This window comes from Loxodonta africana, chromosome 15 (genome assembly GCF_030014295.1).
Source record: "Loxodonta africana isolate mLoxAfr1 chromosome 15, mLoxAfr1.hap2, whole genome shotgun sequence".
Taxonomy (NCBI): domain Eukaryota; kingdom Metazoa; phylum Chordata; class Mammalia; order Proboscidea; family Elephantidae; genus Loxodonta; species Loxodonta africana.
This window is the reverse complement of record NC_087356.1, coordinates 25,244,128-25,259,488: the sequence shown is the minus strand read 5'-3', so window position 1 is coordinate 25,259,488 and position 15,361 is coordinate 25,244,128. Positions and strand designations below refer to the sequence as shown.

The 15,361-nt window shown below is 42.9% G+C and overlaps 1 protein-coding gene across 1 annotated transcript in view; it reads left to right on the top strand.

The window, feature by feature from the left end:
* Positions 1 to 15,361, top strand: part of TGFA (transforming growth factor alpha) — a 132,854-nt gene that overhangs the window by 41,023 nt on the left and 76,470 nt on the right. The window contains exon 3 of the mRNA XM_064269066.1: positions 8,546 to 8,599. Coding sequence (XP_064125136.1) covers positions 8,546 to 8,599 — 54 coding nt within the window. The remainder of the gene's footprint in view (positions 1 to 8,545; positions 8,600 to 15,361) is intronic.

Sequence of the window (15,361 nt, the reverse complement as noted above, 5' to 3'; positions counted from 1 at the left end):
CCCAAAACAAAAACTGAAGACATCTTCCAGATTCCAGAGAAATTCCTGGAATTACCAGAGGTAGAATACAAAAAATTAATATACAGAACTCTTGAATAGATCAGGAAGGAGATCAGACAAAACACAGAAAAAGTCAAAGAGCACACAGACAAATCAATAGAAGAACTTAAGATTAGATAAGACCATAATGACAAATTTAATAAGCTGCAAGAATCCATAGACAGACAGCAAACAGAAACCCAGAAGATTAACAATAAAATTTCAGAATTAGACGACTCAATAGAAAGGAGCAGAATTGAGGCAATGGAAATCAGAATTAGTGAGATTGAAGATAAAGCACTCCACACCAACATATTTGAGGAAAAATCAGATAAAGTAATTTAAAAAATGAAGAAACCCTCAGAATTATGTGGGACTCTATCAAGAGGAATAACCTACGAGTGATTGGAGTACAAGAACGGGGTGGGGGGGAGGGAACAGAAAATACAGAGAGAATTGTTGAAGGTTTGTTGGCAGAAAACTTCCCTGACATCATAAAAGATGAGAAGATATCTATCCAAGATGCTCATTGAACCCCATACAAGGTAGATCCCAAAAGAAAGTCACCAAGGCATATTATAACCAAACTTGCCTAAACCAAAGATAGAGAATTTTAAGAGCAGCTAGGGATAAACAAAATGTCACCTACAAAGGAGAGCCAATAAGACTAGGCTTGAACTACTCGGCAGAAACCATGCAGGCAAGAAAGCAATGGGATAACATATATAAAGCCTTGAAGGAAAAAAATTGCCAGCCAGGAATTATACATCCAGCAAAACTCTCTCTCAAATATGAAGGAGAAATTAGGACAGTTCCAGATAAACAGAAGTTTAGGGAATTTGCAAAAACCAAATCAAAATTACAGGAAATACTAAACAGAGTTCTCTGGTAAGAAAATCAGTAACATCACATCACAACCCAAGACTAGAACACAGGTCAGAGCAACCAGATATCAACCAAGATAGCGAAATCAAAAAAATAACAGCTAAAACACTCAAAACAGGGAAACAGAGATGTCATTGTGTAAAAGATGACAACATTAAAACAAAAAGGAGGGACTAAAAAACGTAGTCATAGATCTTTCATATGGAAAGAGGAAGTCGAGGCAATATCAAGAAGTAAACGGTTGGTTTAAAGTTAGAAAAATAGAGGTACATATTAAGGTAACCACAAAGGTGACCAACAATCCTACACATCAAAGTAAAAAAACAAGAAGAACAAAGACTCAGCAAATACAAAGTCAACAACAATGAAAAACAGGAAAAGAAAATATAAAGAAAAATGACTCAGCACAGAAAATTAAGGGGAACAAAGAAACTGTCAACAACACACAGAAAAGACTCAAAATTTCAGCAATAAACTCATACCTATCAATAATTACACTGAATGTAAATGGACTAAATGCACCAATGAAGAGACAGAGCATGGCAGAATGGATTTAAAAAACACAGTCCCTCTACATGCTGCCTAAAGAGACACACCTTAGACTTAAAGACACAAGCAAGCCAAAACTCAAAAGATGGGGAAAAAATATATCCAGCAAACAACAATCAAAAAAGAGCTGCTATGGCAGTGTTAATTTCTAACAAAATAGACTTTAAAGTAAAATCCACCACAAAGGGTAAGGATGGATGCTATATAATGACTAAGGGGTCAGTACACCAGGAGGACATAACCATAATATTTATGCACCCAATGATAGGGCTTCAGAATACATAAAGCAAACTCTAACAGCATTAAAAAGAGAGATAGACAGCTCCACAAGAAGAGTAGGAGACTTCAACACACCACTTTCAGTGAAGGGCAGAATATCCAGAAAGAAGCTCAATAAATACACGGAAGGCCTAAATGCCACAATCAACCAACTTGACATCATAGATATATACAGAATACTCTGCCCAACAGAAGCCAAGTATACTTTCTTTTCCAAAGCACATGGAACGTTCTCCAGAATAGACCACATATTAAGCCATAAAGCAAGCCTTAACAGAATCTGAAACATCAAAATATTATAAAGCATCTTTTCTGACTGTAAAGCCATCAAAGAAGAAATCAATAACAGAAAAAGCAAGGGAAAAAAAAAAAATCAAACACATGGAAACTGAACAACACCTTGCTCAAAAACTACTAGATTACAGAAGAAATCAAGGACGGAATAAAGAAATGCATAGAATCAAATGAGAATGAAAACACTTACTACCAGAACCTTTGGGACACAACAAAAGCAGTGCTCAGAGGTCAATTTATAGCAATAGAAGCTCACATCCAAAAAGAAGAAAGGGCCAAAATCAAAGCATTAACCCTACAACTTGAACAAATAGAAAGAGAGCAGCAAAATAAGCCCTCAGGCACCAGAAGAAAGCAAATAATAAAAATTAGAGCAGATTTAAATGAAATAGAGAACAGAAAAACAATCGAAAGAATGAACAAGACCGAAAGCTGATTCTTTGAAGAGATAAACAAAATTGATAAACCATTGGCCAAACTGACAAAAGAAAAACAGAAGAGGAAGCAAATAACTTGAATAAGAAATGAGATGGGCGATATCACAACAGACTCAATTGAAATTAAAAGAATCATAACAGATTATTATAAAAAATTATACCCTAACAAATTTGAAAACCTAGAGGAAATAGAAAAATTTCTAGAAACACACTATCTACCTAAACTAGCACAAACAGAGGTAGAACAACTAAATAAACCTATAACAAAAGAAGAGATTGAAAAAGCCATTGAAACCCCCACCCCCCCCCAAAAAAGCCCTGGTCCTGATGGCTTCTCTGGAGAATTCTACCAAACGTTCAAAGAAGAGTTAGCACCACTACTACTAAAGGTATTTCAGAGCAGAGAAAAGGATGGAATACTCCCAAACTCATTCTATGAAGCCAGCATAACCCTGATACCAAAACCAGGTAAAGACAGCACAAAAGAAAGAAAATTACAGGCCAATATCCCTCATAAACGTAGACACAAAAATTCTGAACAAAATTCTAGCCAAAAGAATTAAACAACATATCAAAAAAATAATCACTGTGACCAAGTGGGATTCATACGAAGCATGTAGGGATGGTTTAACATTAGAAAAACAATCAATGTAATCATCACATAAATAAAACAAAAGACAACCACATGATCTTATCAATTGATGGCAGAAAAGGTATTTGACAAAGTCCAGCACCCATTCTGGATAAAAACTCTCAGCAGAATAGGAGTAGAAGGGAAATTCCTCAACATAATAAAGGGTATTTATACAAAGCCAACAGCCTACATCATCCTAAATGGAGAGAGTCTGAAAGCATTTCCCTTGAGAACGGAACCAGACAAGGATGCCCTTTATCATGACTCTTATTCAATACTGTGCTTGAGGTCCTAGCCAGAGGAATTACTCTGGAAAAAGAAATAAAGAGCATCCACATTGGTAAGGAAGAAGTAAAAGTATCTCTATTTGCACATGCTATGACTTTATACACAGAAAACCCTAAAGAATTCACAAGAAAACTACTGGAACTAATAGAAGAGCCCAGCAAGGTATCCGGATACAAGATAAATGTACAAAAATCAGTTGGATTTCTCTACACCAACAAAGAGAATATCAGAGAGGAACTCACCAAATCAGTACCATTTACAGTAGCCCCCAAGAAGATAAAACACTTAGGAATAAATCTAACCAGAGATGAAAAGACCTATACAAAGAAAACTACAAAACACTACTGCAAGAAACTAAGAGAGACCTACATAAGTGGAAGAACATAACTTGCTCATGGATAGGAAGACTCACTGTTGTGAAAATTTCTATTCTACCCAAAGCGATCTAAGGTACAATAAAATGCCAATACAAATTCCAGTGACATTTCTTAATGAGATGGAGAAACAAATCATCAACTTCATGTGGAAAGGGAAGAGGCCCTGGATAAATAAAGCATTACTGAAAAAGAAAAACAAAATGGGAGACCTCACACTACCTGATTTTAGAGCCTGTTGATACCGCCACGATAATCAAAACAGTCTGGTACTGGTACAACAACAGATACATAGACCAATGGAACAGAATTGAGAATCTAGAGGTAAATTCATCCACTTATGAGCAGCTGATATTTGACAAAGGCCCAAAGTCCATTAATTGGGCAAAAGACAGTCTCTTTAACAAATGGTGCTGGCATAACTGGATATCCATCTGCTAAAAAATGAAACAAGACCATATCTCATACCATGCTCAGAAACTAATTCAAAATGGATCAAAGACCTAAATATAAAATCTAAAATGATAAAGATCACAGAAGAAAAAACAGGGACAACCCTAGGAGTCCTAAACACGGCATAAACAGTGTATAGTATACCAAACATTACTAACAACACACAAACACCAGAAGAGAAACTAGATAACTTGGAGCTCCTAAAAATCAAACACTTATGCTCATCCAAAGACTTCACCAAAAGACAACCTACAGACTGGAAAAAAAATTTTTGGCTAGGACAAATTCGATCAGGGTCTAATCTCTAAAATCTACAAGATACTGCAAAACCTCAACAACAAAAAGACAAATAACCCAATTAAAAAATGGGCAAAGGATGTGATCAGGCACTTCACCAAAAAAGATATTCAAGTGAGGAAATGCTCACAATCATTAGCCATTAGAGAAATGCAAATCAAAACTACAATGAAATACCATCTCACCCCACCAAGGCTAGCATCAATCCAAAAAACACAAAATAATAAATGTTGGAGAGGTTGTGGAAAGACTGAAACACTTATACACTGCTGGTGGGAATGTAAAATCGTACAACCACTTTGGAAATCAACTTGGCACTTCCTTAAAAATCTAGAAATGGAACTACCATATGATCCAGCAATCCCATTCCTTGAAATATATCCTACAGAAATAAGAGCCCTCATACAAATAGATATATGCATACCCATGTTCGATGCAGCACTGTTTACAATGGCAAAAAGATGGAAACAACCTAGGTGCCCATGAACAGATGAATGGATAAACAAATTATGGTATATTCACACAATGGTATAGTATGCAACAATAAAGAACAACAAGGAATCTGTGAAATACGTCATAACATGGAAGAATCTAGAAGGCATTATGCTGAGTGAAATTAGTCGCAAAAGGACAAATATTGTATGAGACAACTATTATAAAAACTCAAGAAAAGGTTTAATCAGAGAAGGAAATATTCTTTGATGGTTATGAGGGTAGGGAGGGAAGGACAACACACAATACAGGGGAAGCCAGCACAACTAGACTAAACCAAAAGCTAAGAAATTTCCTGAATACAACCGGACACTTTGAGGGACAGAGTAGCAGGGGCAGGGGTCTGGGGACCATGGTTTCAGGGGACATCTGGGTCAACTGGCATAACAACGTTTATTAAGAAAATGTTCTGCATCCCATTTTGGTGTCTGGGGTCTTAAAAGCTAGCAAGAGGCCATCTAAGATGCATCAATTGGTCCCAACCCACCTGGTAAAAAAAAAAAAAAAAAATGAAGAGCCCTAAAGACACAGGGAAAATATGAACCCAAGAGACAGAGAGGGCCATGTAAACCAGACTCTATTAGCCTCAGACCAGAAGAACTAGATGGTGCTTAGCTCCCGACAATGACTACCCTGACAGGGAACATAACAGAGAGTCCCTGATGGAACAGGAGAAAAGTGGGGTGCAGACCTCAAATTCTAGTAAAAAGACCAGAATTAATGGTCTGACTGAGACTGGAGGGACCACAGAGGACATGGCCCTTGGACTCTGTTAGCCTAGAACTAACACCATTTCTGAAGCTAACTCTTCAGACAAAGATTAGACTGGACTATAAGACATAAAATGATACTGGTGAGGAGTGTGCTTCTTAGCTCAAGTAGACACATAAGACTAAGTGGGCATCTCCTGTCCAGAGGTGAGATGACAAGGCAGAGGGGGACAGGAGCTGGCTGAATGGACACAGGGAATACAGGGTGGAGAGGAGGAGTGTGCTGTCACGTTATAGGGAGAGCAACCAGGATCACATAACGATGTGTATATAAGGTTTCGTATGAGAAGCTAACTTGAACTGTGAAGTTTTACTTAAAGCACAATAAGAAAAAAAAAAAAAAAGTTGTTTTCTATGGGAGTATGAGGACACAAAAAGGAGCTATTCTTCTCAGATTATGAATGAAATCCTAGCGCCTTTTATCTGTGGAAGATGGTGGTTTTGCAAACGTTATTTTCAAAATGCCTTTGTGACTTTGGCAGCTGACATCTGAGGAGCAGAGGGGGTGAAGTAACTTGCCCCAGGGCTGGGGGAGCGGGGCCCTCAGCAGGGCCTCCTCTTCTTCCCAGAGAGTTGATGTTTGTCTGTGCCCTGTCCTGGACGGAAGTAGTACGGTATTTGTTTTTTTGTCTTGGTTTTGCTTAAGCAGAGGGCACCACAGATCCCAGTAACTGTATTTCCCCTGACTGCCTGGGTGTGGGGTGGCGAGTGAGGTGTGAAGGTAATCCATTTGTTCAGGGGTAGTGCGTGACAGGCCTCTCAAGAGGTATGCAGAGCATCTTGTGTCCTCCTTTGACGTTACTGTGGGTCAGTGGCTGGCAACGGCCCAGAGTGGTTGGAGGTTCCAGCAAACTCAGCACGTGACCGTTACCCTTAGCTGGCCGTGCTGAGTCACTAAGAAACTTTGTCTGACTTTGGGCAGGAGTGCCTCGCTGTGACTCTGGATGTGTGGATTACAAACTGAGCCTTTTAGATTGTCCAGGGGAACCCCACGAGCCATGCTTCGGAAGCCGTGTGGCCTGGCTCACTGGGTAGAGTCCACTGGGCACCAAGAAAGACTTGCACAAAGAAGGTGTGTGTGATTTTAGTAATGTTCCTTCTTGCTCCTGCCTCTACCCCAAGCCCAAATACCCAGTTCAGGGCTCTGTGTTGTTGTTGCTGGGTACTGTTAAGTCGATTTTGACTCCTAGTGACCCCGTGTGACAGAGTAGAACCACCGCATAGGGTTTTTCTAGGCTGTACACTTTACAGGAGTACATCACTAGGCCTTCCTCCCTCAGAGCCTCTGGGTAGGTTCAATCTGCCAGCCTGTTGGTTAGCAGCCAAGCACTTAACTGTTGTGCCACCAGGGCTCCTTTTGGAACTCTCTAACACAGGGTGTTTTGGAGGTCCACGCCAGGCCACCACTAAAAGCTTTTGTGCTGTTTCTCATTTCAAAGGCCTAAAGGAGAGACGTGAGCATGACTGCTTTGTCCGTTCCAAATTTGTTTTCTCCCCTGAGTGCCAGAACTTCTTTGTCCATACCCTGAGGGAAAGGGGAAAGGAGCCCTTGCAACGCACATGTTGGGGGTTTGCATAGGTCCTGTGCAGTGAGGCGTGCTTATTAACCTGCTGAGTTAACCTGCGGGTGGCCCAGCCTCTCTGCCTGGCCACCAAGGCCTGTTTTTGCATTTCAGTTTTAGGAAGTCATTCTAATTTAGTACTTAAACTGATTGCAAAACTCTTAAGAGGTTCCTTCTCTATTGAAATTTTGTTGCTCTATTTCCAGAAACCTCCAATACTGTAACATGAGGGTACGTAAGGTCATCTGTTAGCAGGGCTGGCTTTCTGGGCGTGCAACCTGTGCAGAAGAGCTCTGAGCTTGGAGTTTGATGCTTGGCAGTTGCAGCCTTGGAATTCGTTCTTAATCTTTGAATTTGTGTCTTGTAAGTGGTGCCCGATGGGGCAGTAGAGGGTGTGCGGGGGGCCTGGAGCCTTGGCTCCCATGGTGCAGCCTCCCTGCCTCACCTGAGTAAGTTCCCGTCCCTGCCATGTTTTGCACCTGGTGGGAGCCTGGACACAGAGGGCAGGTCAGATGTGTGCTCCCCCCAGTATCTCAGGCAGGACAAGTGCTGGCCATCCCCATCCTGGGCTGGCAGCATGTTCATAGCATGTTCAGTGGGTGACTAGACAGGGGTGAGCCTTTTCCCCGCCACCAATTGAGGTATCTACATGTCCTGGTGTGGAGGTTGCAATACCTTTAGGGGTCACTGTCTGCCGTGGGTTGGGGCTGCCAGTCCCCAGAAAGAGGAAATTGTTGACTAGACTTCCTCACCCCTAACTGAGGCAAGACATGTCATTTCAGCTGCTGGCGGGAGGGGAACCCAGCAGATCGTGGGTCACCTGAATGCTTGCCTCTTTTGTCACTGGGGGCCCCAGGTGCCTACAAGGGTCTGCCCTCACCCCATGAATATACCTGTACCCAGAGGAGACTGAGGACATTAAATAGTAAATGCAAAACACCCTGACAGGCCTAGAGAGACCACAGAAGAAAGGAAAAGTTTTATGTCAGCACCTTTGATGGCACTCTCAGCACCTTTGATGGCACCCCTTTCCTGGTTCTTCCACAAGGAGTCCCACAGTTTCATTTTGCCTCAGGCCTCACAAATTATGTCGCTGGTCCTGTCTGTTAGCTGCTTTGTAAAACCACTAAGTCTCTGCAGAAGTCATGTGCTGAATAGACTCTTATCTTTTCTCTCTTCTTCCCCCTCACAGGTGTTTTACTAGCTGTGTGCCAGGCCCTGGAGAATACTACATCTGCCCTGAGCGGTGAGTCCAGCCTTTCCTCGATGTGTTTACGGTGTGTGGGGTCTGGGAAGGTGAGCAGATGTTGGCTGGTTTGTGGAGACGGAACCCTGGCCTTGACCTTGAAGAGCCTCCTGCCTACTGAGCACTCAGTTGTTCCTGAGCCCTCTCCGTCCTCTCATCACAGAGGCACTCGCTAGGATGTCTTAACCGTAGGCCTTCAGTGGCTGTTCCCTGCTCCCTCAGCGACTCACCTTCCCCTGTCTCTCATCAGTGGCTCAGACAGTTAGTGTGGACAAGCGCACTAGAAAACAGAGCCTTCAGGACCCCAGAGTTCAGGACTGTCTGCATTTTCTGGCTCACATAATATTCCATATAGAAGAATCCAGATTCCTGAGCCCTCTTGTCTGCTTCTTCCTGGTGATCTTTGTTTAGTTATTTTTTGGTTTATGCATTGACATTTGTGGTAATATTTCCTGTTTCTCATTTTAAAGATCCTATATCAACATTTTAAAAAAAGAGAAAAAAAAGTTTTTTTCTTTTTTATATCAACATTTTGGAACATTTTGGAAATATAGGAGGCAACACTGCATGTTATCATGGCACTGCAGTAAAGCAGCCACTCTGACATTTGGGCATTGCCTTAAGTCTTTGTCCATGTGTGTTAATAATTTTATACTATTAGTCATGGTGAGAACATGATTTTGATTCCTCCTTTTATTTACTCAAGTTTTGGGGTTGTGCGTTTTTCCATGTTGTTGCAAAGTCTTGAAATTTATCCTTTTAAAATGTCAGGGATGTTCTACTCAAATAGGCATGCATAATTGAATTAAACATTCCCCATTGGATATTTATGGGGAATTGGATATTTATGCCTCAATTTTTAAGTTGAGACACTGCATCGTTACGCCCAGAATCTTTTTCCTTCTCTCGGATGCTTTCCCTTAGATGTATCCTCAGGAGCAGGAATACACATGCTTAGTGGTTAAGTGGTTAAGAGCAAGGTTGACAGTTTGAATCCACCTTGGAAACCCTATGGAGCAGTTCTACTCTGTCCTATAGGGTTGCTGTTGACTTGACAGCACCGGGTTTGGTTTGTTTGTTTGTGTGACCCTTGGTACCAGCTGCCAAATAGCTTTCCAAATGAATTATGCTGATGTTTACATCAGCAATGCATGAGTCTTCCCGTTTCACTATCCCTTGTTGACACGGAGTATGTCTCACCGACTTCTGCCTCATCTTATTGCAGTAGCCCTTGCCTCTGTCCCCTAGTTATTTCAGGGAGGTCCCAGGGAGTGTTATGTACTCACAAATTCTCTAATCAACCACACAGTGCTCTGCTACTTTTGCTCTTCTCCTCGTCCAGAACTTTCTCTCCAAACACACAGAGATGATGTTGCCACTTCTGCTGGGGACCACTGCTTCTACAGTCCCATAACCTCCCCTTGACCCTGTTATCTCCGATGCACTTTGGTGGTCTATGATGACATGAAAAAACAAATACCCCGCTTCCTCTGTTATGCTTTGTTGGAGCTATGAGAGGCAGGGTGTGAGTGTGACCATCCCAACCAAAGCAATGATTCTGGGGTCCAGGATCTACCAGAGTTTCCATATAGCAGTTCTTTCCCCCTTTTAATTACCTCCCACACCACAAAGGGCTCAGATGTGAATATAGAGGTGGAGGATGGTCAGCCTACTGAAGCCACCACATTGTTCTCAGAATTGCCTCCCAGGATGCATTTGACCTCAGGTACATCTTCAGCCCCACACCCTGATGCCTTAGTAACACTCACACACTGGAAGAACATCATTTGAGAGAACCTAGACACTGGGCCAATTTGGGGTCCCCACCTCTTCTAATAATTGTCACTGTTATCTTTAAGCATCTCCATGGGTTGAGATGCTTCCTGTGTTTTCCTTGCCCTTCTTACACCCTTGTAGGCCAGATTGGGTGGAGCTGAGACATAAAAGCCTTGAGTTTAGGCCGGATGGGTAGGTTGGAGACCTCTGTCCCAGGCCTCCATCCCTGTTCTCTGGCTACCTTGCAGAGCCCCCTTTTCACTGTATGGCCTAGTAGGGGAAGAGCCAGGTACTCTACCAAGTCATTTTCAGATAACAGGTTGCAGTGATAACTAGTGCCAGTGCTACCCTCCACGGGGAGGGAGTGTGCTCCTGGTAATTTTACCCAGAGCCATGGGTGGGTGGGGATGGGGGGAGGCAGAGGGGTACTTTCCCCTCGGCGCAAGTCCAAAGGGGCACCAGAGTAGGCATGGAATGGCATTCTGAGGCACCAGGAATATGAATGGCGCCTGACTGAGGCAGCCTGACAAGAGGGGGGAAGGCATTTCTCCTCACATGTATCCACTATCAATGTCTATTCATCTTGAAGTTGGGGAGGATACAACTTAGAGATTGCCCTTGGGTACTCATCATCCTTGCTATGCCCCTGATTTCACCCCCTCCCCCCAGTTCGCATCTGTTCACACAGACAAGGAAAGCCTAGGGAGTGAACATCTAACCTGAGCCTGTTCCCTTTAGGAGCCTGGTGTGATTCCTGCCTAGGCCCTTTGGGTTTCCCAGCCACTCCTCGGCAGACATAGTTGGACCTGCTACATTTATCTAAGAAATGACCATCCTTCACGGAACCTCCATAGACACATCCAAACTTCCTGAGGGACCAAATTGTTGGGCTGAGGTCTGTAGGGACCATGGTCTCAGGGAACATCTAGTTCAATTGGCATAACATAGTTTATAAAGAAAATGTTCTGCATTCTATTTTGATGAATAGCACCTGGGGTCTTAAAAGCCTGTAAGCTGCTATCTAGAATACTCCATTGGTCTCACCCCTTTGGGAGCAAGGAAGAATGAAGAAAACTAAAGATACAAGGGAGAGATTAGCCCACAGGACTAAAGGACCACATCTACCACAGTCTCTACCAGACTGAGTCCAGTACAACTAGATGGTGCCCAGCTACCACCACTGACTGCTCTGACAGGGGTCACAATAGAGGATCCTGGACAGAGCTGGAGGAAAATGTAGAACTAAATTCTAACTCAGAAAGAAAGACCAAACTTGCTGACCTGACAGAGACTGGAGAAACCCTGAGAGTATGGCCCCTGCACACCCTTTCAGCTCAGTAATGAAGTCATTCCTGAGGTTCACCTTTCAGCCAAAGATTGGATAGGCTGGTAAAACAAAACGAGACTAACAGGGCACACCAGCCCTGGGGCAAGGACAAGAAAGCTGGTAATAGGGAACCCAAGTTTGAGAAGGGAGAGTGTTGACATGTCTTGGTGTTGTTAACCAATGTCATAAAACAATATGTGTACTAACTGTTTAACAAGAATCTAGTTCTGTAAGCCCTCATCTAAGGTATAATAAAAAAAGTCTAAAAAAAAAAAAGAAAGAACCATCCTTGTTGCAGTATTGACACAACCTCTGTTCCATCTTTTCTTTCTGGACTTCTGTGAGAATGTCTCTGACATCAACAAGAACCTGAGGTTTATTCTCCATTTTGATGTCTGTTCAGAAAACAAGAGTTGAGCCCCTGTTGTGTCACACATTACCTGTAACTGGCTGAAGGCCACTCTATGACCCAGCATGGTAGGTAAGAGCTGGGTCAGTGCCACAACTTCTAATGTCCAAGGGCCTTGAGACCCCAGAACTTCTTGGTGGTCTGTGAAGTAGGGAGGTGGACTGCCTGCCTGGCCTCTCTGGAGCTCTTGGTTTGATGGGCTACTAAGATATGGAGCTTGCACTTTAGTGTCTCAGTGTTCAATGAAAAAGCCCTTTCCATTTTTACTTGCTCTCTGTCCTGCCCCGGTGGACCCAGACATGAGTCCAGAGAGGGCTGGGTGAGGAGACAAGTCCAAATGGTGATTATCATGTCATAGTCACCTCTGCAAAGACTGGGGCTTTGTGACTGAACCATGCTTGTTTGCTTGACTTTCTCTTCCTTTAGGATGATCTTCCTATCCCACAGAATATCCTTCAGGTCCTGGTAGGCCTTGGCCACCCCCACTTTGTCCTCACCAGACTTGGTGGTGCAGCTTAAGCTGGGGACCATCCCATCACCTCACTCACTACACCAGCATTGGAGTTTGTGTGTATGTAACTCTTGGCTAATATAATAAATAAAGCTATATATTAACTTATTATTATTGAAAGTTTCCCACCCAGAATAGTGAAATCCATCCCCATATCCCCATCACCAGCTTTAGCAGTTGTAAACACTCTGCCATTTTTCTTTCATCTATTCCTCCACTTTTTAATTTTTTTTTTTTTTTGCTGGGGTATTTTACAGCAAAGGCCATTTCACTTGTGAGCTCTCCATTATGTATATCTAACAGATAAGGACTTTTAAAAACATAACCATGGTCCCATTATTGCACCAACAAAATTAACAATAATCCGTTTTTCTCAAATACGGAGGCTAGATGATGCTGTGTTCAATTTCATGGCACTTCATTTTAGTTTGCATTACTATAATGTTTCCAGATTATTGCTCTCTACTTATATTTTCTTTCAGTGAACAATGTTTCCATCAGATGTATTCATCTATATACTGGGTGACCTTCTTTCACATCTTAGTCTTTCCTCACCCCTTATGCTCTGGATGTTGGTAGGCTCATTTAGTAAACCCTGCAACTATGCATTTAGGTGTGAAGATGGGTAGCTTTGAGACAAAAGCTACAAGGACTTGACCCCTGATGTACTAAATGTACAGGTCTCTTTACTCTAAGAGTTGGTGGGGACCAGAAACAGTAATGGTTATAAGATAGGCCTTGATACATTTCTAAATGATGGCACTGGAGCAGGACTGTAGGAATACTCAGAGTGAAGTCCTCACATTCAAGTGGAGCATCACCATGGAGAGAAAATTGGAAACTCCATGTGCCAAATCAATGGTGGTGTATGGGCTTGAAGGACCGTGGGGCTGACTCAAGTAGCTTTCTTGTACTTTTTGGAAAAAAAAAAAAAGTTCCATGTTCTTATGACTTGACAATTGCCTTTAGCCTTTCTTATTGAGGTTTCATTGGTTTGTTCTTCTGAACTTCCTGTCTCTTAGATCCCAAAATATGGAGGGTAGATAATGCCAGACACATAGGAAACTGGTGTGATTGTCATCAGGGAATGCTTCTCTGACATCTGCTTTGGGTGGGATATTGGAGAGATTTGGTGCCGAGGCTGGAGGTCAGGAACTCTGGGTGGTGGGCCCAGTTTAGTCTCAGTTTTGCCAAACCCCTGGGCAAATTGTTTATCTGGATCCTGTTTGGGTCTTAGTTTCCTTACCTGCTGGACTTGCATCAGGAATGGCCTGTAGGTTTGTCCTATAACCACTCTGATGGATTGGTAGAGCTGCTTTGGGAAGGATTATAAGGTTGTTTGAAATACTGTGGTGATCACTCAGTGATGCCTGTCACGGACCCAGCATAGGGAGGTGGTAGTATGACTACCACACGTTGGATTCTCTTGCAACTAGATGCTATTTCACATACACATTCTAGCATTGGAGTTGCTGGGCTGTATAGAGAAGCAGGCCTTCTCTGTTCTTGCCCTTAGGGAGCCCACCACACAGGTGAGAAGACAGGACAGGAACCCATAATGAGAGACTCATCATGATACAAGGTAGTATTGGCTGACTGCTTTAGTGCATGATTTAGGAAACAATGGCTGTTGTTTTGTGCCCTCAAATCGATCCCGATTTATAGCGACCCTATAGGACAGAGTAGAACTGCCCCATAATGTTTCCTAGGCTGTAATCTTTACTGAAGCAGACTGCCACATCTTTCTCTTGTGGTCTCGAACCACCAACCCTTCTGTTAGCAGCTAAGCACTTAACCATTGCACCACAGGGCTCCTAAACAATGGCTAGGGGAGTGAAATCAATAGTCTGTGAGTTGGAACAGAAAATTTTTATCTCGTTGGGCATCCATTTGTAAAGTAGGCAAAGAAACATTAGCTGGAGACAGCAAGGGTGGCAGCACCTCTAGCTTAGAACATCTGTCACACCCTCCCCAGGAAGGAGTTATGACCAATCTTCAAAAGGCACCTTGTAGTGCCCCTTGAAAGGGACAGAATGCACCTGATTAAGAAGTTGCTGGGTGACTGCTTGCTTAACCCTCAGAAACGTCACACAGTTCCCAGGCTGCCCATCTGGTTCTCATATTTTAATGAGGCTCCCTCTAATGACCAACAGGGTGTGGTGAGTGTCTTGCTCAGGCACTGTCTGCCTGGCACCGTCTGGGTACTCAGGGTGGCTCCTTAAGCCTCTGAACTTCTGCTCCTTCCTCTAACCTGTGCCTAATCACCTGGAATCAGGGCATGTTTGAAGCCCTGCCTACTTTAGTGTTTGGGAGACTTTTCAGAGGTGATGATGAAAGAGCGTAGAGAATTCACAGTGGTGTTATTCATGGGGAATGTCTCCATTATCAGCTTCCTCGGGGAGATGGTGGTCAGAACTTGGTGGGGACACTGGGCTTATATTTGTTGAGATGGTGAGTTTGGGCTGGGAATGCACAGAGGACGAACAAATCAGATTATAGGGGAAGTCTTTGAAGGCTTTACTTGTTTGGAACACAGGTAGTGCACAAGTCAGCCAGCAAGCAGGGCATCTGTTTATTGTTCGTCAGGCCTAACAAAAGCTTTTCAGAACTTCAAACTGCTTCCCCGTTCCTTCGTCTGGAGTTTTCCCACATGGAGCTGAAGTCATTCTAAAATTAGAAGGCTCACGTGTTCCACCTAAGTACATGGTTCACCTGTTCCGAACACAAGCGACTTGGTAT